This window comes from Ostrea edulis, chromosome 6 (genome assembly GCF_947568905.1).
Source record: "Ostrea edulis chromosome 6, xbOstEdul1.1, whole genome shotgun sequence".
Classification (NCBI taxonomy): domain Eukaryota; kingdom Metazoa; phylum Mollusca; class Bivalvia; order Ostreida; family Ostreidae; genus Ostrea; species Ostrea edulis.
This window is the reverse complement of record NC_079169.1, coordinates 79,191,160-79,211,778: the sequence shown is the minus strand read 5'-3', so window position 1 is coordinate 79,211,778 and position 20,619 is coordinate 79,191,160. Positions and strand designations below refer to the sequence as shown.

General features: G+C 34.8%; 1 protein-coding gene across 6 annotated transcripts in view; it reads left to right on the top strand.

Annotated features, from left to right (window-relative positions):
- LOC125647817 (dyslexia-associated protein KIAA0319-like protein) overlaps positions 1 to 20,619 on the top strand; it is a 62,339-nt gene that overhangs the window by 20,472 nt on the left and 21,248 nt on the right. For 2 of the 6 annotated variants that reach the window (XM_056140922.1, XM_048874637.2), the window contains exons 3-16: positions 6,020 to 6,328; positions 7,467 to 7,595; positions 8,780 to 8,965; positions 12,106 to 12,314; positions 13,564 to 13,606; positions 13,979 to 14,017; positions 14,921 to 15,019; positions 16,474 to 16,574; positions 16,691 to 16,778; positions 16,881 to 16,970; positions 17,581 to 17,713; positions 18,096 to 18,160; positions 19,529 to 19,689; positions 20,296 to 20,419. In XM_056140922.1, the coding sequence (XP_055996897.1) occupies positions 6,020 to 6,328; positions 7,467 to 7,595; positions 8,780 to 8,965; positions 12,106 to 12,314; positions 13,564 to 13,606; positions 13,979 to 14,017; positions 14,921 to 15,019; positions 16,474 to 16,574; positions 16,691 to 16,778; positions 16,881 to 16,970; positions 17,581 to 17,713; positions 18,096 to 18,160; positions 19,529 to 19,689; positions 20,296 to 20,419 (1,776 nt within the window). Of the gene's footprint in view, positions 1 to 6,019; positions 6,329 to 7,466; positions 7,596 to 8,779; positions 8,966 to 12,105; positions 12,315 to 13,563; positions 13,607 to 13,975; positions 14,018 to 14,920; positions 15,020 to 16,473; positions 16,575 to 16,690; positions 16,779 to 16,880; positions 16,971 to 17,580; positions 17,714 to 18,095; positions 18,161 to 19,528; positions 19,690 to 20,295; positions 20,420 to 20,619 lie in introns of all 6 variants that reach the window. The other 4 variants (XM_056140919.1, XM_056140920.1, XM_048874638.2 and 1 more) reach the window with 2 other exon arrangements.

Genomic DNA, 20,619 nt, shown 5'->3' with positions numbered 1-20,619 from the left:
GCAGATGTGCATATTCACAGGATATTTTGGGGGGACTTGTCTTAGAAGTTTGGTCTCCGTCAGCCTTATTCTTGTCAGCACAACTTCTCAGAAACCACTGAACAGAATGTCATGAAACTTATAAGGGCATACTGTGTAGATGTGCATATATTCACACGAAATTCTGATCTGATTTTTTTTTCTGAGAGTTTATGCCGTTTGAAGTTTAGCCAAAATTGAATATACTACTGAAACATTTTGTCAGTGCAACTCCTCTGAAACCACTGAGAGAATTTCATGTAACTTTGTATTTAATATGGGCATACAGTGCAGATGTGCATTCTGATTTGATTTTTTTTTTTAGTGATGCCCCTTTTGAACATATAGAGTTTTGCTAAAATATACTGTACGTTTCATACAATCTGTGTGAAATGAGTTTCCAAGCCAATTGTAATTAAAATATTTCTGTTTTCTAAACAATATTACATATGATTTGAGTAGTATCATCTAGTTACATGCATGGAAATAATACAGTATTATATAGCACAGAGGTATAAGAATTTGTTATATTTTTATTATATATGCGTAGTATTGCCATTCATAATGATATATGGGATTGCATGGCTTGTAAATATCCTTGCATGTCTATGTCTATAAATGTGCAAGTTTCATAATGGTATTCAATTGTGTGAAAGATTGTAATGAATTTCATTTTTGAAAATGCATAAGGGTATGAACTGCAATGCTACATCATGCTAACTATAGACATGGCATACATGAAACATGTTCTTGCTTCATGAAAAATATGCCGGTCTGATTCAGAAGCATGATTGCAGTTCATACCCTCATGTATTTTCAAAAACATGAAATTTATATTTTATATAAATTTACATTCAACTTTCATTTCTGTCAGAACTCCCAACCATTAAAATAAACATCTATATATATTATCAAGATTCATATGCACATTGCTCACATCTGTTGCAGTCATGTGGAATAGCTACTTTTAGTTTGCAAAGACATCAAAAGCAAAAATATTGGAAATGTATATATTCAATAATATTGGCTCAGATTGCAGATGAATTTTATTATATTGTAGAATGCAAGGCATACATGTATCAGAAAACAACATTTAGACAAGTACATGTATTGTCAAAGTCCAAATGTATAGGAATCACTCTGTCTGTCTGTCTGTGCAGATTCGTGTCCGGGCCATAACTTCTTTGTTCTTTGACTTAGGCATACCATATTTGGCACACAGGTGGATCACCATGAGATGATGTGTTGAGTACCTTCATGACCTCTATATGACCTTGATCCTTGACCTCAAGATCAAAATTAAAGGTTTTTTTACAATGGATTTGTGTCCTGGCCATAACTTCTTTGTTCTTTGACATAGGCATACCATATTTGACACATGAGTGTATCACCATGAGACGATGTGTCATGTACCTTCATGACCTCCATATGACCTTGACCTCAAGGTCAAAATTAAAAGTTTTTACAATGGATTCGTGTCAGGGCCATGACTTCTTTGTTCTTTGACATAGGCATACCATATTTGACACATAAGTGTATCACCATGAGACGATGTGTCGGGTACCTTCATGACCTCTATATGACCTTGAACTTTGATCTCAAGGTCAAAATTGATTATAGGGTTTTGACATACCATAAGACATGGGTGTATCACCATGAGACGATGTGTCATGTACATTCATGACCTCTTTATGACCTTGACGTTTGATCTCAAGGTCAAAATTATAGGTTTATGCTATGGATTTATGTTCAGACTATATTTTCCATTTTCTTCTACAAAGGCATACCATATTTTGACACTCATGAAAGAGGTAATTTATACCTATTAACAACACCCTTTGGGAGATTGGGGGGGGGGGGGTTCTTAGTGAGCATTGCTCACTCTACCTCTTGTTAAATTTTCTTAAAGTAAACTAATCAACTCCAAATCCAAAGCACTGTTGGGAAAAGGGTAACGTTATCATTCAGCGGCAAATGCTACTGTTACGTCATAGGCAGCGTGATAGGCAAAGAGTTAACTTGCATTATTATCAAAATAACGGAAAATTTCGTTGTCTCCCCCTCCTCCTATGCAGATCTGCACCCTCCTTTATGATAAGAAATGTGTTGATGGTCACTGGGTTGATCTGGAGGTGTATGGCATATTTCTTCCATTTTTTGTTGGGTCGACCAACCGAATACTTAGATCATAACGAGTCAAGCATGTTAACATCTAAAAAAAAAAAATCTTTTATCAACACTACAAATGACCAATTTGAAGATGTGTACACACATCTCCTCTCTCGTCTAAAATAAGAATGTTGTTGTGTTAACCTCACAGGAGAATACATATACACATGTTTTTGTTGTTTTTTTGTTGTTGTTTTTTGAAATCTTTTTCCCAATTTTTTTTTATACTTTGTTTGATATGCATAACTTATGCATACCATGAAATTCATGATGTAATTTGTGATGGGTTTTTTTAACACCCCCACCCTTTCTGATGCTACTTTAAAATAAAATGATCATCTTCCTGACAATCAGTAATCGTAATAATCCTGTTGATATATGATATTCATAAGTTGAAATAATCAAAACAAAACATGAATAATTCCTCTACAATACCGCGTTAGATTTTTCCGTCGGTAAACAATGGAGCTGCGTTGCAGTTGTGTATCCTCTAATTTATCTCTTTGCTACTGTTGGAACTATCAAATAAATCTGGCAAATCACTCATTTTATCATTATATTGTCTTACAATCAAAGATATTTTTTAAAAAATTAACACTTTTCGCTGTATCAACAATAAAATGCAGTAAAAACAAATACGCATTTAAAGTGCATGATTGTGGGGCAAAGGTATGTGCGTGATTGTGGGGCAAAGGTAATGCGTTAAAGTGCGTGATTGTGGGGAAGGGGGTTAAAAAGTCTTCATATGTTAAATCTGATAATAAGTCTGTGCTCTTTAAAGATCGCTTGGATGCTCTTGTACCTTTATGAAATATATTGCAAATTTTGTTAATTGTTCCACTTGTGCCATTATATTTAGTTTGAGAGAGTAATCAGACCTTGAACTTGTAAAGGTATGAGAAAATCTAGCATAGCTATAGGTTCTCATGTACACACACCAGAGTCAGACCACATTTATATCAGATGTCTATTGTTATGTGTAGAAATGCATTTTTTACTGTTTATTTGATGTGATCCAAGGTAATTTAACTAGAAAAATAAACATTAAAAATCACAAATGGCAGTTTGCATTCAGGATATCATACAGTTAGGCATGAATAATTCATTGATGTTCACAGTGACATGGTATATATTGAACAAGACTAAGGTATAAATAAAAATCATAAACCAGAACCTTATATGTAGCTTCAGGCAAATCAGAGGAAGACAGTAAAATTTAATATATGTCAATTTGATAACATTAAATTATCTGCATTTTAATGTCTTATCATAAGCTTGTGAAAATCAATATGAAAAGTGATATATGATTTATATATTTTCACAAGTATAGCTAGTTAGCTCTGGGTTTTATACAAGGCTTTTCTCGATCTGATCATAACAGTAGGAGGGAAGTCAGCTGTCAATGGTACTGTCAATACTCTATCCCATGGAGGTGTTGACCACTGCCAGCTGCTGTCGTCAAACCTTCTTGTGACCCTGGTTGGTGGAATTGACCATGCAGTCAGAGGTTGATCATGTTGATAGCTAGCTGTTTAGTAACTGTCATTTCAGCGGCAATAATGATGTGCCCATTGATTGATTAATCGTTTTATTAGCTGTGCGTTTTTGTTAGCTTTATGAATTACTGCTAGCCTGAGAATAGCCCATGAACTCTGGATTGGACATCAGTGACCTGATCAACTGTGGGTCTGCAGTGCAATTTTAAAATGATTTTAAAGTACAGGTTAACCTCATTAATTCAAACACTGATTTTGAATTTTAAAAAAGTTTCTGAAAAAACTGAATCACAATCATTAGAGAATGAAACCATGCAGTTCTCACACCAACAACACTTGTTACAAACAAATTGAACTTCTTTGTTTTCAAATATTACTGTACAAGACGTGAAAATAGATATCCAAAATATGTAAAAATCGATAGCAACATTAAAACCGCGAACTAATTTAAGTCAAGGTGATCAAATTATTAGTGTTTACTGGGTATTAGTTTTCAGAACTTTCCCATAGAGCGACACTCGACTGTAATTGCTTGGACTCGATCTTTTCACACATTAAAAAATTGCGGTTACTGAGGTTCATCATGTTGGTAGGATAAGTATCAATGTGCCATACTCTACAGGGAGAAAACTTTCAAACAAACCAGAAGGTGATAAAAAAAACTGTAAAAATTGAAATTCTTCAAAAGGAGTTTTTAAAAATTTGTTTGTATTAAGTGTCTTTAAAAGAAACCAGACTAACAATTACATAACCCAGACAAACAACTGAATTCCAGTAACCCAGACCAACATTTAAATATTAACCCACTAGGTTGACCAATAGTTAGATAATCATACCAATAATTACATAACCCAGACCATTAATTACAGACCCAAGCCCAACAACTGAATAACCCAGACTAACAATTGAATATGCCAGACTAACAAATGAATATCCCAGGTCAGCATCTAAATAACCCAGCTAGACCAACAATTATAGATAACCCAGGTCAACGATTGAATAACCCATATCAAAAGCTAAATAACCCAGACCAACAACTGAATAACCTAGAACAACAATTAAATAGCCCAGACTAACAATTAAATAAACCAGACCAACAATGCCCATCATTTACTGAATTAAATGTTGGGATTGTTTGCATCAATATAAATGAAATCTGACTATACAGATTAAGTAGAACAGTCTATGAATTGATCTGAGACATAGAATTGACAGCAACTGTATATTCAGAATGAAGGTTTTCATCATTTCATGCTGTAGGTATTTTATGCAGGTTATGAACTCTGAAATGGGACTTGTTGTATAAGGAATGTTCAGCACTTACCAATTTTGAGATTGAATTGCTGTTCTACTAGGACCTCCAATCTGACAATCTCTGCAAACACAATGCTATGGATTTTTCATTGGTGATTTCATTCAGTTATAAATGATATCACATATTGCCACTTTAAAGCAGTTTTATGAATTTGAATGATTACTTTATTTAGTGCTATACAAATTACACTATATGAAGGGTGTGCAGTGACTTATTAGTCAATCCCAAAGTTCTCGCTATTCAAATTATGCTTCCCCATTTTTTTTTAATCATGCAGGCTTGATTCGATCTATACAAAATGTGCTCTTGTTCTTGTTATCTGTATAGATTTGATATTTTATAATGTACCTGTCTCAGATTAGGGTGGTACTTAATACATGTACATGTAACTTTCATGCCTGCAGTACTTGTATAGAGAGAAACTCTGCCTCTAATATACTCACAATTATCCTTAATCACTCAGCTGAGACGATTAGTTGGACGCTTGTATTAGTAAGATATTGCTCTAGCAGAGTTTTAATACATGTACATGAATAGTGCTGTAGCAGGTTCTTACTATATTTACTGAAAACAAATATAGGAATCCACTTATTATAACGTCTGTTGTTGATTTTCATGTGCACAGTACTAGTATGTCTAATCCACAACTTCGTAATTAAGAGATGATTGATTATGAACTGGTGGTGTGGCATAACCTTGAATCAAGGTCAAGGTCTCTGGGAAAATAAAAAATCATGTACAGGCTATAACTTTGTAAAAAAGAAAATGTAAGTGCCCATACCACACAGAGGTTGCTTATCACACATCACGTTAAGAATTTGAGTTCAAGCCTCTGGTGGGTTATTCCTCTACAATTAAGTTAGCATTGATTGTTGTGACTTTCTGATACAATGTACAATTCATGTGTTGCAAATCAGTTGCTTGTACCAAAGTAATAAATTTGTTGTATTTATCAGATTTCTTATTGTTCCAGAAGTTGATCCATGGCATTTTTACTGGAATTTATGTACTTTATTTTCAGCTTCTCTCGGTGCAGACATTTGCAAAGATTCTGTCAAAGGTAGTGTTCTCAAAACCAGAATTCACCAGAGTTCCATTCCAAAAGGTGGTACTCATGCTGGCCAGTACACAAAGGACACCACATCAAGTAGCCACTGGCTATGTATAGTGGCATGTTGTCAAGACCCAAAAAGCTGTGACTCTGCCTTCTTTCACAAGAACATATGCTACCTCATCAAATGTAATGTGACCAACATTGGGGGTTGTGATGCGGTTCAGAAGACTGATGCAAAATATAATGATACCTTTTACATAAACGTCAGGGACGTAGGTAGGTTATATATGTATTGTATATGTATATCTCCAATGTTTGTGAATGTTTCGAATATTTTGATATCTGGCTTGGAGGTTATAAACTTTTTTGAGCATGTTTTCATACTCAAATTCAAACTCCATGCTCTAACTCGTGCTCATACTCAAAAATGAAGGTTTTAAAACATTTAAAAAATCATTATCAATCTCAAATGGAGTACGTCATGCTCAAGATTTTTCGAGTATGCTATAGGGCTTGATCAGAGTGGTACTCAAAACAAACATGGCTGAGTTTGAGTATGAGTATGGGAAAAGTTTTATAATCTTCAGGCCTGATAAAAGATGCAGTCCCTCAATGTTACAAAATATTACATGTATATGAATTATGTCGAAAATCATAAATCTACTTATTGAAGTGTGTGATTTTTCAATAGATGTGTAACTATAGGGTTTATTTTGGTAACGTCAGAAGCCTGTAGATGAGGGAGATGAGGGTACGTTTTGGGTCGACAAGCCTGTAAGAAGGGGGGGGGGGGGGGGGGCAATGACAGTGGGAAGGGGAACAACATAGTCTTTGGTGAATATTAACATGTTACCTATGTGAAGTTTTTAAAATATTCTGAAGGGGGGGGGGGGGGGATATCCCCTCCCATTCCTATGAGTGTAAGACGGTTAAAGTCTGCCACTTTCATTTTCAATCTTGGATTGAATTTTTCACTTGTAAAGATGATAGGGTGAAGGAGGGCAGGACCAATTTCAATGAGCTATCATGATGAAGAACTTCATTAGAACAATTACGCATATACAGTGCATTCAGAAACAGAAAAAGTTCTTTATATAAAACACGATCCTAGTCTGTTTAGAATTGTTAATTATATAGTCTGTTTAAAGTTGTTGTTTTTTCTTGTTTACATCCATTAGCTCTATTAAAAGTTTGAATATAACTAAAATCATGTTGAACATATGGTATTCTTCCTATTCCATATAAAATTCATTTGTTTCATAAGACAGTGTAATTGTATGTGTGTTGACACAGGAAATCATTATATTCCTTATAGGATATTACAAGGTGACATGCAGGTTATAATATAAGGAAAATTATACCTCAATTGATACCCTACATGACTTATGTATGACATTACCTATGGTGTTTGTAGAATATCAGCATTGCGACCTGCTGAACAATAATGGCTGTAATGAAAGGGAGGAATGTAGATACATTTCTGGAGCCACAGTGTGTGTTTGTAAAGTGGGGTATGTCCAAGATCAGCTGGGAACTTGTGTAGGTATGTCCACAATGAACTGAATTATGAGATTACATAATGCCATTGTGTGCCAAAAATTATATCAATGCCATTGTGTGCCAAAAGTCATATTAATTCCAATGTGTGCCAAAAGTCATATTAATGCCATTGTGTGCCAAAAGTCATATTAATGCCATTGTGTGCTAAAAGTCATATTAATGCCATTGTGTGCCAAAAGTCATATTAATGCCATTGTGTGCCAAAAATCGTATTAATGCCATTGTGTGCTAAAAATCATATTAATGCCAATGTTTGCTAAAAATCATATTAATGCCATTGTGTGCCAAAAGTCATATTAATGCCATTGTGTGCTAAAAGTCATATTAATGCCATTGTGTGCTAAAAGTCATATTAATGCCATTGTGTGCCAAAAGTCATATTAATGCCAATGTGTGCCAAAAGTCATATTAATGCCATTGTGTGCTAAAAGTCATATTAATGCCATTGTGTGCTAAAAGTCATATTAATGCCATTGTGTGCTAAAAGTCATATTAATGCCATTGTGTGCCAAAAGTCATATTAATGCCAATGTGTGCTAAAAGTCATATTAATGCCATTGTGTGCTAAAAGTCATATTAATGCCATTGTGTGCCAAAAGTCATATTAATGCCATTGTGTGCTAAAAGTCATATTAATGCCATTGTGTGCTAAAAGTCATATTAATGCCATTGTGTGCCAAAAGTCATATTAATGCCATTGTGTGCTAAAAATCATATTAATGCCATTGTGTGCCAAAAGTCATATTAATGCCATTGTGTGCCAAAAGTCATATTAATGCCATTGTGTGCCAAAAATCGTATTAATGCCATTGTGTGCTAAAAATCATATTAATGCCAATGTTTGCTAAAAATCATATTAATGCCATTGTGTGCCAAAAGTCATATTAATGCCATTGTGTGCTAAAAGTCATATTAATGCCATTGTGTGCCAAAAATCATCTGGACTGAATTGTAACGGAAAGTCATGTTTTTGAAGCAACAAACAAATGTGTAGTACTTGTATGTATTAGGCTCATGATTTTAAAATTCTTTAAGAAAATTGATATTGAGGGGAATTTCATGGTGAAGGTTAAAGTGGTTTCTCATTATGTCTGAAATATGGAAAATAATTGCAGTGTAATTGTAATCCCTGTGAAAAGCCAAAATGAAAATGTCCTTCTTTTTCAGCCGTATCCTCCTCGTCTTCCTCAGGGACAGACATTAAGGAGTGCGAGTATCCTCTGGATAACACTTGCCCCGAGCATGAGGAGTGTTATCTCCCGGGACACACCCACAGCCGTGTGGGCACCTGTCGGTGTAAGGATGGTTACCACAGGGATAGCACCAAAGCATGTGTAGCAATGGTTACTAAAGGTAGGCTTCAGTGTGTTGTACTTATTTTAGACCATCTTGAGTGACAGCTGGCTGAGCGGATGCAGAAATATGAATCAGATGATGCATTGCCATGATGCTGCTATTCTTATTCGCCTCTATCTATGAAATAACATTTAATACATATACCCCTATAATTACTTACCTGAATGTAAAGTTTGTACAGTTTCCTTCAAAGCTTGACTTTCTGTGAAAACTTTTCAGAACTTTTTTAAGCACGTCCCATCTTGCTTAGGGTTATGTAACTATTTACCACTGATATGTGGTTATGATGAGTACAAGGCCAAATCCTTTTCAAGGTCACTGTATAGGTGACACTGTGTATTGAATTTTATGAACATTTAACTATTGATTTGAAAGGCAATGTTTCACTTATTGATGATGATTTGTCGTGTATTGCAGCATAAGTATGCAATGGTTTTATTCTCTAAACATCAAATTTTGAATATAAGTGGTCATGCATTAGTGTAAACTTTCTCCTTTGAATTATTCATTCACAGGCTCATTGCCTTCACATATTATGTACAGTGGGTGCCCAATACAGGGTCAGGTTTGATAATACGGAATTATATAGATATCGACATATATCAAATATTATTATCCCCTCACAATTCATTGCTGGAGGGGATTTAGTTGTCTGTGTGGGGATGAGTATGTATGTGTGTGTAAGACTTGAGTTTGTAGACTCTCTACATACAGGTCACTTTTTTTTTTAATCCTTGATTTTATACTTCACAGGTAGCTTTGTTATCTAGAAAAAACCCCATTGCTTTTGGGGCCAAAAGATCAAAGTCCAAGGTCAATTTGGAACTTTATAGAAAAAGCTTTGTAGACACTCTACAGGCCACATGTTTTGCTAAAATAAAAAAGCTTTGTTATCAAGAGAGGGAGAACCCTATTGATTTTAGGGGCAAAAGGTCAAGGTCACTACAGGACTTAATAGAAAAACTTTTAGACTCTCATTGCGAGGGGATATGTCCTGACTTTTGGAGCCCTTATTGTCTTTAAAACAATGTAAGATTATGTCTGCTAGGAAAAACCAAGTGTACATAGCATTCTCAATAGTCTCATAACTTTTGGTAGAACAACAGATTTATTTGTTCAGCTGTTTCAAACCATCACCACTAACTAAACCTAACAAACTAAAACCAACAACAGTGATGTTTTTGCTCATCTGAAAGCTGCAGTTCTTAGTTCTGGTAAAATTGAAATAATGTATAGAAATTGGGGGGAAAAGCAAAACAATTCTATGGCTAATGACTACGTTAATTTAGAGTAATTGATATTCTGTTGTTGATTAAAAAGCTGTTGGCTGCTAATGAAGTCAAGAAAAAAGTTCTGAAGAACAATTGATACATGTACTGTCATTCAGTTTGAGAATGGTGTTGTGGGATATTAGAAACAGGTCCATTTTGTTGTTTTATTTTAATCTTTCAATTCTGAACTAAGTTCAGTCTTAACTTTTGTTGAGAAGACTTTATTTTTATAGCTCAGTGGAAAACCTGATGATTTCCGTAAGTGAATGCCCAGTTTTCCTAGCCTTTATAAAACCTGATGATTTCCGTATGTGAATGCCCAGTTTTCCTAGCCTTTATAAAACCTGACGATTTCAGTATGTGAATGCCCAGTTTTCCTAGCCTTTATAGTTTAGTTTTAGTGCAAGTTTGTCTTTGGTTTTTAGCTCACCTGAGCTGAAAGCTCAAGTGAGCTTTTCTGATCACCCGTATTCCGGCGTCCGTCCGTCTGTCCGTCCGTCTGTCTGTCCGTCTGTAATCTTTTCACATTTTCAACTTCTTCTCAACAACCACTGGGCCAATTTCAACCAAAGTTGGCACAAAACATCCTTAGGTAAAGGGAATTCTAAATTGTTAAAATAAAGGGCCAGGCCACCTTCCAAGGGGAGATAATCAAGAAAAGGTAAAAATAGGGTAGGGTCATTAAAAAATCTTCTTCTCAAGAACCACTGGGCCAGAAAAGATGAAATTTATAGATAAGCTTTATTAGGTAGTTTAGATTCTAATTGTTAAAATCATGGCCCCCGGGGGTCGGATGGGGCCACAATAGGGGATCAAAGTTTTACATACAAATATATAGGGAAAATCTTTAAAAATCTTCTTCTCAAGAACCACTGAGCCAGAAAAGCTGAGATTTATATGAAAGCTTCCTTATATAATATTCTAAATTGTTAAAATCATGGCCCCCGGGGGTAGGATGGGGCCACAATAGGGGATCAAAGTTTTACATACAAATATATAGGAAAAATCTTTAAAAATCTTCTCAAGAACCACTGAGCCAGAAAAGCTGAGATTTATATGAAAGCTTCCTGATATAGTGCAGATTCAGGTTTGTTAAAATCATGGCCCCCTGGGGTAGGATGGGGCCACAATAGGGGATCAAAGTTTTACATACAAATATATAGGGAAAATCTTTAAAAATCTTCTTTTCAAGAACCATTGGGCCAAAGAAGTTCACATTTACATGAAAGCTTTCTGACATAGTGTAGATTCAAGTTTGCAAAAATCATGGCCTCAAGGGGTAGGTTTGGGGCCATAATAGGGACTACGGTTTTACATGCAAATAGATATGGAAAATCTTCTGATATGGACCAAGGTGACTCAGGTGAGCGATGTGGCCCATGGGCCTCTTGTTATTGCATTAATTTGGTTTTCGTTTCTATGTAAATATTCTGTTGTCCTGAAGAAGGGATGGGTCATTCCATAAATTTTTACAATTCCATATTGTTCATGTCTTTGGTCAATTTATGTGCTTTATGTGTGTGTGTGAAATTTCCGTGGAAATTACTGTAGATTCCTTATTTTACGCTAGTACTTATTATCACAAAATGACTCATGGACGTCAAATCACGAGAAAATAAATTCATGAGTGCTCTATTGATCAAGTGTTTTTGGATGTATTTTAGCAATAAAAAGATAAAAGCGAGAAATACTTTTTCGTGAGTGATGTTTCTCGCGAAATTACGCGATAACAAATTCCTCGCGTATATTTAGGAATTTACAGTATTTCTTGCTGATGATACTTGAAGGCAATGTCTGAGACATAAAGTCTCACAAAATATACTAAGTAAATTACACGGAGCCTGCTCATATTCTTCTCTGTTACAGTGTCGGACTTATCCACAACGCAGTCCACAACCAAGGCAAACATTGAAAACTCCGTCAAGGTGTGCGAGTATGGGCTGAACTCTTGTGGAAAACACCAGGAATGTTACCTTCCCAAAAACTCCCTGAGGAGGTCAGGAATCTGTGTGTGTGTGCAGGGCTTCTACATGGGGACCGATAACCACTGTGTGGGCAATCCAAGCACTACACCAGTATGTAATTTTACTTAAACTTAGCACTACACCAGTATGTAATTGTACTTTTAAAAACTTAGTAGACACAATGATACCAAAAATTTACATTGAAAGAACAAACTAGCAAGAGCCATTTATTGTTGTGTTAAATCAATTTAATTGTTGTCAGAGGTTTAGTATGATGAAATTCAGGATGGGTAGGGTTGGTGTTAACTCCTACAAGTTAAGTGTCTAGGTTTACGTCCCTACACTCCTTATTTACCTCGGACTCTTACATCTGAACCCTATTTTTCAACGAGCATGATCCAACAATTTTGGTCAGAGGGATTTCTAAGCAAAAACACAAATATATTAATCTGTTGGTACAAAAGTTTTTCATTACCGGTAAGTAACTTATCTAATCGATTAAATCTGAATATCCCATGGAAATGCTAAGATCGTATGCCATTGTATTTAATCTCATTCAAATCAGTACACAAGATTTGATATTATGTGACTTCAGGAAAAAAAAATTTGATAGATTTTCTAGAAAATAAAAATACTGCTTATAGTTTGCAAAAACGTTTGCAAGATATTATATTTCAAATCTGTCACACATCCAAGAAACGCAGCCATATCTTTATTATTGATGCTTTCCTGAAAAATTACCTTGTCTCTGCTGAGTTCCATTTTCATTCTACAGCTTGTTTTACTTTTGATCCTGTATTGTTATTTAACTGCCTTCATCTTGTATGTTGATTTTCGTTTCATTTTCGAAATATTGACGATCGAATGCTAGTGATTTATATTTACGTAATTGTGACTTAGTGAACCTCAAATGAAAGTGGAATAATTTGGAAGTTTTATAAATCTTTTAGGGGTGAGAGGTTTCAGCAGCGAGACTTTTTACAATGGATGCTAGAGTTTATGTGGTAATAATAAAAAGATGAATGACAAAAGAAGAAAATAGAATGTGATGAAAATAAAAACGATATATATATATATATATATATATATATATATGTGTGTGTGTGTGTGTGTGTGTGTGTGTGTGTGAATGATAACGTAGGGTAAGAGTATCACTGCTGAATCTCTATCTGGCTGGAGAAGGTTGAGGATGCATTGTTATTTGAAATTGCTCAAAGAATGAATGTATATGCTTGTTACCTCGATATATTTGAAGGTGGGCAATTCTGTGATTGGAAAGTTAACCAAAAAATCATGTAATGTCTGATTGTGTCAGTGAAACCTGATGATAAACATGAGCTTTGAGTGTCTTTCTTTACAGATCCCAAGTACAACTGAAAAGATCATAAGTACCACACCAAAAGGTATCTACAGACTCAAACAGCTGGGGTTATTTTTCACCCATCTTGTTGACAATCCTTAGACATTTGTAGAGTGTGGTTGTAATTTAGGAAATTTATGTATTCTGATGATTTTATGATCCAGTAGTGGGTTGTAATTTTTTTTTTTAAATTAAATATATTGGTGATAAGGATTTCTATAACCCATATGCTTCTTATGATTCAGATCCATTTAAAAAGGTGTTCCTTTATATATATATATTGCATATTCTATCCTCTGTGAGAGTATCCTGCTTGTGAAAATAGTCCTTGCTGTATAGTATATGTGCACATTGTACGTAGGTAAATAAATTTAGGAAGAACTTTAATCTGATAAACTGTGTTGTTTTAAAGTAGCAGGTCATAGGAGTAAACGAGGAATGATAAATAAGACAAGTGAGACTCTTTTTTTTAGAATTTCTGGTGTCATGTGACTGTTGCACTGGTTCACTGAGAGAATCATTATCTGTTGGTTACAAGTCTTATCTAGAGAGTTTAAATATAAGATATTTCTGGTTCCGGTATTTTGAAATTTATCGCAGAAGAATATAAACAAATTGTTGAATTTTAACGGCATAAAAATTTCTGTGGAATAGGCTGTTCAATTTGATTAAAATGAAGAGAGAAATGTTAGTGATAAGAAGCATGGTTTTGATTTGAGGAAAATGTGTATGAATTTCTTGCTTTCTGTTGTTATGGGACAAGGCTTCCTGCATGATATTTTTCATCCCATGTGATTTTTCTTCCTCGATTGTGGTGGATGTCCTCATGGTTCTAAATCACAGATGTGATACTGACATGCTGGAGGGTTTATTGATGGACAATGCATGCATGTGCTTGTAAACTCCAAAGTGGTTTAAGATTCCTTTGATCTTTATTTGTTCACAGGAAATTTGAACGAGCTAAACAGATGGTTTGATTTTTCTTTCTAATAATCATTGACTTGGAGATAAAATATTGATTGTGGTATTGATCAGATAAGTATTGTGTTGGATTCTTTGATGTACAGTGTAAGCAGTCTATGTAACTTATACTGTAGTATTTCTAGGGTGCAATCACAGCTGCAAATTGATATATCTTAATTCATAAATCAAATAGTATTGCACAAATTTGACAGACTTTAAAATTCATGTTACAAACAGTTACTCCTTTTTTATGCATAACAAAATAAAGCAAATTTAAAAGAAAATATGTAGGTATTTATTAAAGAATTACAAAAGCTTTATATGATGGAGAATGTATATGGTGAAATGTGTGGGAGATTTTTTTTTTTATCCTTTTAGCACTCTTTCTTTTTAGTTTCCATATTAACAGTGTCAGCGGGGAAAAGTAAGGAGCTGCAACTGCCTAAAGATGAAACTGCGCTGACCTGCTTTGTAGTGGAGAAAGAAAAAAAAGGTAGGGACAGATACACAGCTGATGTTATATACGAGGTAGACTTTACACTGACAGCTTAATGCAGTGAAACATGCAAATGTCCTCAGTCCCGCACCCAAAACACAAACTGAAACACTCTGACTTTAATACCAGCAATGTTATTATGGTTAGGAGTATACATGTACCAGCATTATCATGATTATGATTGACAGTAAATCAATATTAATCATGGTTATGATTAAATAAATATTTATTCGGTATATATACATACATACAAACATACATATTATTACATAAATACCAAGGATAACCCATGAAAGCTCAAAAGCTTATTTCCAGTGGGGTCCTTTGATGCACGGATGTTTGCGCTTGGGGGTCATTTATGTGGGAGGAAACCAGAGTACCCGGAGGAAACCCACGTGTCCAAGCGGGCGACCGCCATACCCTCTCACATACAACCGCTGCCGATCACAGGGATCGAACTTGGGTAGCAGCAGTGAAAAGCGAGAGCGCTACCTCTGCGCTACCCGGACACCCTATGATTGACAGTATACCAGCATTATCATGATTATGATTGACAGTAAACCAACATTAATCGTGATAATGATTGACAGTATACCAACATTAATCGTGATTATGATTGACAGTAAACCAACATTAATCTTGATTATGGTGTACAGTATACCAACATTATCATGATTATTGTTAGCGCTATACTTCAGAGATGAAAATCTACCATTGATTGGCAAATTTCAGCCAGTAACGCAGCTGATTTGGTAATTCTTGTGATCGATTGCTCTAGTGTGCCGCGTGAATGGCAGCATGTTTTTGAGCTCTCTGTTGTTATCAAGAATTTTAGTGTTGGTTCAAGTGCAAACTTGTGAATTTTTATATCGCCATGTTGGTAAAACTTGTGTATCTTTTAATTTAATTTGCATGTACAGTGCCATTGATTGCATTTTTGTTTGTAAAATTGCACACTTTTATAAATTTTAATAATAATTATAAAATAGCGTAAACTGTCCAATCTATTTATATCATATAAAATGAGCAAAAATGACTTTCATTCCTAATGATTTGATTTAGTAAATCGCGTTAGATATTATTTGATGATTAATTCTAAAGAAAACATAAATTCTTACATGACAGGGACCAATATTGGCATAGTAACAAAATGGCAACAGAACAGTCAAATATATCTTGACGTTTAATTTCGATATCATGATGTTAATTCAAAATAGATGTTTAAATGGCTTTATTTATTTCACAAGATTGTGTTACTGGCAATGCAACTCTTGACCCCAAGATTTCCAATGCAACATTTTGCCACTGAGCTGAAGGGTTAGCTGTCTAATTGGCACTACATGAAATAGGAACAATGATATTGAATATAAGTGTCATGTCAGTCTCATTTACAGTACAGTAATTTTCAGATATGTATGGATTGGATTACATGTTTGAAAGTGATTTTACAGGAGAGAAATTTCAGTATGAATGGTCTCTGATCACCCATCCTGACGGTTCAGAGAAAGGAACAATGGTGGGGAAAAACACGGACAAATTGACCATCTCAAAGGTAAAGAAAATGTTCAGGTGTCAACGATCCTGTAGCCAAACTTAGTATACTATACAACCTAATTAGTGCTAAATACTGCATTGTAGATTTAATTCTAGTTATATTTTTGTTTATAGTTAATAGCAGGGCTATACACTTTCAAGATAGAGGTCACAGGTCAAAATCGGAAGGGAGAAGCTTTCATCAATGTCACAGTTTTGCCTCGTAAGTTTATCGTCTTTGTGTGTTTTACATGTTTTTGACTGATTAGGAAAGGTCGAAGTGACCATACTAGTAATACCATGCATTAATATTTGGTGTTTACAGCTACCAGACAGAACAGTCCACCAGTTGCTGTTATAAAGCCCACAAAGCAAACTGTCAAACTTCCCCATTCTGCCATTTTGGATGGTTCAGGTAAGACATATTGTGTCCTTTGCCTTGGAAGCCTTTAGATCATAATAGATACCCCAAGAAATTTATATTTGAATACAAGTATAAAGGAAGAAATGATTTGTTAGATTTTACAATTGTGTAGTGTATGTGTGTCTTTGTTTAGTTGAGTTTTGTTAGATTTTACAATTTTGTAGTGTCTTTGTTTAGTTGAGTTTTGTTAGATTTTACAATTTTGTAGTGTCTTTGTGTAGTTGAGTTTTGTTAGATTTTACAATGTTGTAGTGTCTTTCATAAGTTGAGTTTTGTTAGATTTTACAATGTTGTAGTGTCTTTGTTTAGTTGAGTTTTGTTAGATTTTACAGTTTTGTAGTGTCTTTGTTTAGTTGAGTTTTGTTGGATTTTACAATTTTGTAGTGTCTTTGTTTAGTTGAGTTTTGTTAGATTTTACAATGTTGTAGTGTCTTTGTTTAGTTGAGTTTTGTTAGATTTTACAGTTTTGTATTGTCTTTGTTTAGTTGAGTTTTGTTTGAATTACAGACTGTTCTGATGATGACATGTTTAGTTGAGTTTTGTTTGAATTACAGACAGTTCTGATGATGACATGTTTAGTTGAGTTTTGTTTGAATTACAGACAGTTCTGATGATGATAAGATTGTGAAGTACCTGTGGGAGGAGATGAGTGGCCCTCTTCAGGACCACAAGATACAGGACGACAAAAACATGCTGACCCTGAAGGAACTTGTTCCAGGAAATTACATTTTTAAGTAAGTGTACATGTATGTACATAGGTAAAAGTGGCTTGCATGATTCCATTGTGAATTTACATGAATCTCGGGCATATTAGATAAAAGGTACAATCATACATTTTTTGTACATCTAGTTTACACGATGTTTGCATGCATTTTTTATGACATGGTTTTCACTTGCTTTCGTATGAAAAGGAAAATTATGTCAGAGCCCCTTTTCTTTTCTTTTCTATGTATAATTGATGTTTGAATATCTTTTAGTATATGTATTGAAAATCTTTTTAAAAAATTAGGGAAAATCAAAAACATGTATCATTTTAAAGAATTCATTCAAAAGTTTTGAAAAACATGTAATTGCATTTTGTAAATTCTTGCCTTGTGATGCAATGGTTAATTTCAGACTGACTGTAACAGATTCAGATGGTGCTACAAATTCAACTGTTGCCAATGTAACTGTGATAAAAGGTCAGAATTTATATTTTGTCAACAAATCCTTCCTTTCATAGATCTAACAATATTTATTCAATGAATTGATGTGATAAGCAGTAGGTAGGCTTACCCAACATGTATTTGAGCCTTCTCTCTTTCATGGTGAGGAAAGGTAGAGTTTGGATAACTGTATATTGATCATACTGGATATTCAAAGATACAGATGAAATATTACAGACCCTGAAGCGTATTACTACACCAGTCAGTCTGATTAAAACCAGACCTTCAATCTCCCTCTCCCCTCCCCCCCCCCCCCCCCCCCCCCCCCTCCCCCCCCCTTTTTTTTTCTATATTAAATGAGTGGACATAGAAAAAAGGCGGGAGTGAGATTGAAGGTCTGGTTTTAATTAGACTGTATGCCATTGGAACGTTGAACGAATGCTGAACGGTTTGCATGGGAACAAACGGTTTTGATTGGGGAACAAACACTGAATGGTTTGAACAGAACGGTTCTTATTAAGAATGGTGACAAATGGTTTGGGCCTGCAATGGAGTGATTTGGACCAAGATAGGAACAAATGGTTTAGCCTTGATTTCAAATTCTGCAATTCGAACTCTTATGGCACTTTTTACATGCAGAGACATTGTGATATAGACAGAAAAAAAGAGAAGGTTTTAAAGTCTATCAAATGATTTATTTACACCATTGCTCTAGCATTTTATAGTTTCTTAATTCACACCCGGACATAAAGACAACAGTTGAAGATTATAACAAGTAATTAATTTTACTATAATTTCGCCAAAACGTGATTTTTTTTTATCAAGTTAAGACTTAAATGCACTTACCTTGAAGATATAATTTGGAATTTTGTTTGTTTTGAAACCCGTTTGCGATCCGATCCGGAATAAGATTCTTACTACCCAATTTTTTTTTTGTATTTTCATCATTAAATTTATTTTTTGTCTTCATCGTTCCCGACCAAGCACTATTTTGATCTACAATGACTTAAATGCTTGGTGAGTTCAGAATGACCATGCAGGGATGAACAGTTTGAGGGAACGAACGCTTTACCTAGAACGGATGGTTTTAGATGAGAACGGAACAGTTTGGTATGGGAACGGAGCGCTTAGGCCTGGGAACAGAATGCTGAATGGTTTGAACGGAACGGTTTTTGTGTGGGAACGGAACAATTTTAGTTGAGAATGGAACGGTTCATTTGGTGTAGTAGTATGCCTCAGGGTCTGTAATATAGTATACACACTTTCAGAGTGTTTGCTTAGTTATGTGAATGTTTTTAAGCTTGTTATATAAGGTTGCATCTCACAGTCTTGTGAATGTTTGAAAGCTTGTTATATAAGGTTGCATCTCACCGTCTTGTGAATGTCTGTTTTTTCTGTACACAGAGACTGACTATCCTCCAAAAGCCAATGCTGGATCAGATAAAATGATTCACCTTCCACAAGACTCGGTCATTTTGTATGGGAATTCCAGCACCGATGATAAGGGAATCAAAAGTTATGAATGGATTAAATCTGCAGACGACAAATTAGCAGCTGATATGACAGTATGTGCACTATTCATGATGTCTGATATTTTACTCGGTGACTTGATGCCTTGCATGATTGAATGAAGGCATGCTTTTGAATAACAAAAAGCAAAGTAAACATCAATATAACTACATGCATTGTGAATGAAATGTGGATTGTAGGACTGGACTGTCTTTCATGGTTGATACATGTGCATATACAAAATGTACATGTATATAATAGTTTACAGTGATGTATTTGAGGGTAATCTTGCAGTCGTTAATTTCAGGTTGTGTAGATATATTGTGTTTGGTGATGAATTTGAGGGTAATCCTGTAGTCCTTAATTTCAGGTTGTTTGATTATATAGTTTTTTGTGATGTATTTGAGGGTAATCCTGCAGTCCACAATTTCATATCGTTTAAATATATTGTTTTTGGTGTTGAATTTGAGGGTAACCTTATAGATATATTGTTTTTGGTGTTGAATTTGAGAGTAACCCTGTAGTCGTTGTATAGATATATTGTTTTTGGTGTTGAATTTGAGGGTAACCTTGCAGTCATTGTATAGATATATTGCTTTTGGTGTTGAATTTGAGGGTAACCCTGTAGTCGTTGTATAGATATATTGTTTTTGGTATTTTAGGGTACTACCTCCCCATTTCTACACCTCTCCAAGCTACAGGAGGGGGACTACAGCTTTACCTTGAAAGTGACGGATACAGCCGATCAGGTTTCCACAGCATCAGTTCACCTGTTTGTAAAGCCAGGTAAATCACTGGTCCTTAAATCTTTGATTTTTACCTGTATTTGAAAAGGTACTATGTATGAAGAAATTGATGTCAACACATTAAATGTAAAAAAAAAAAAAAAAAAAAAAAAAACACCTGAAAAATGCGGAGTCAGATTATATATAGAATCAGATTGCTGTCAAGTTATGTTCATATTAAATTTCTCTCTTCACAACTCT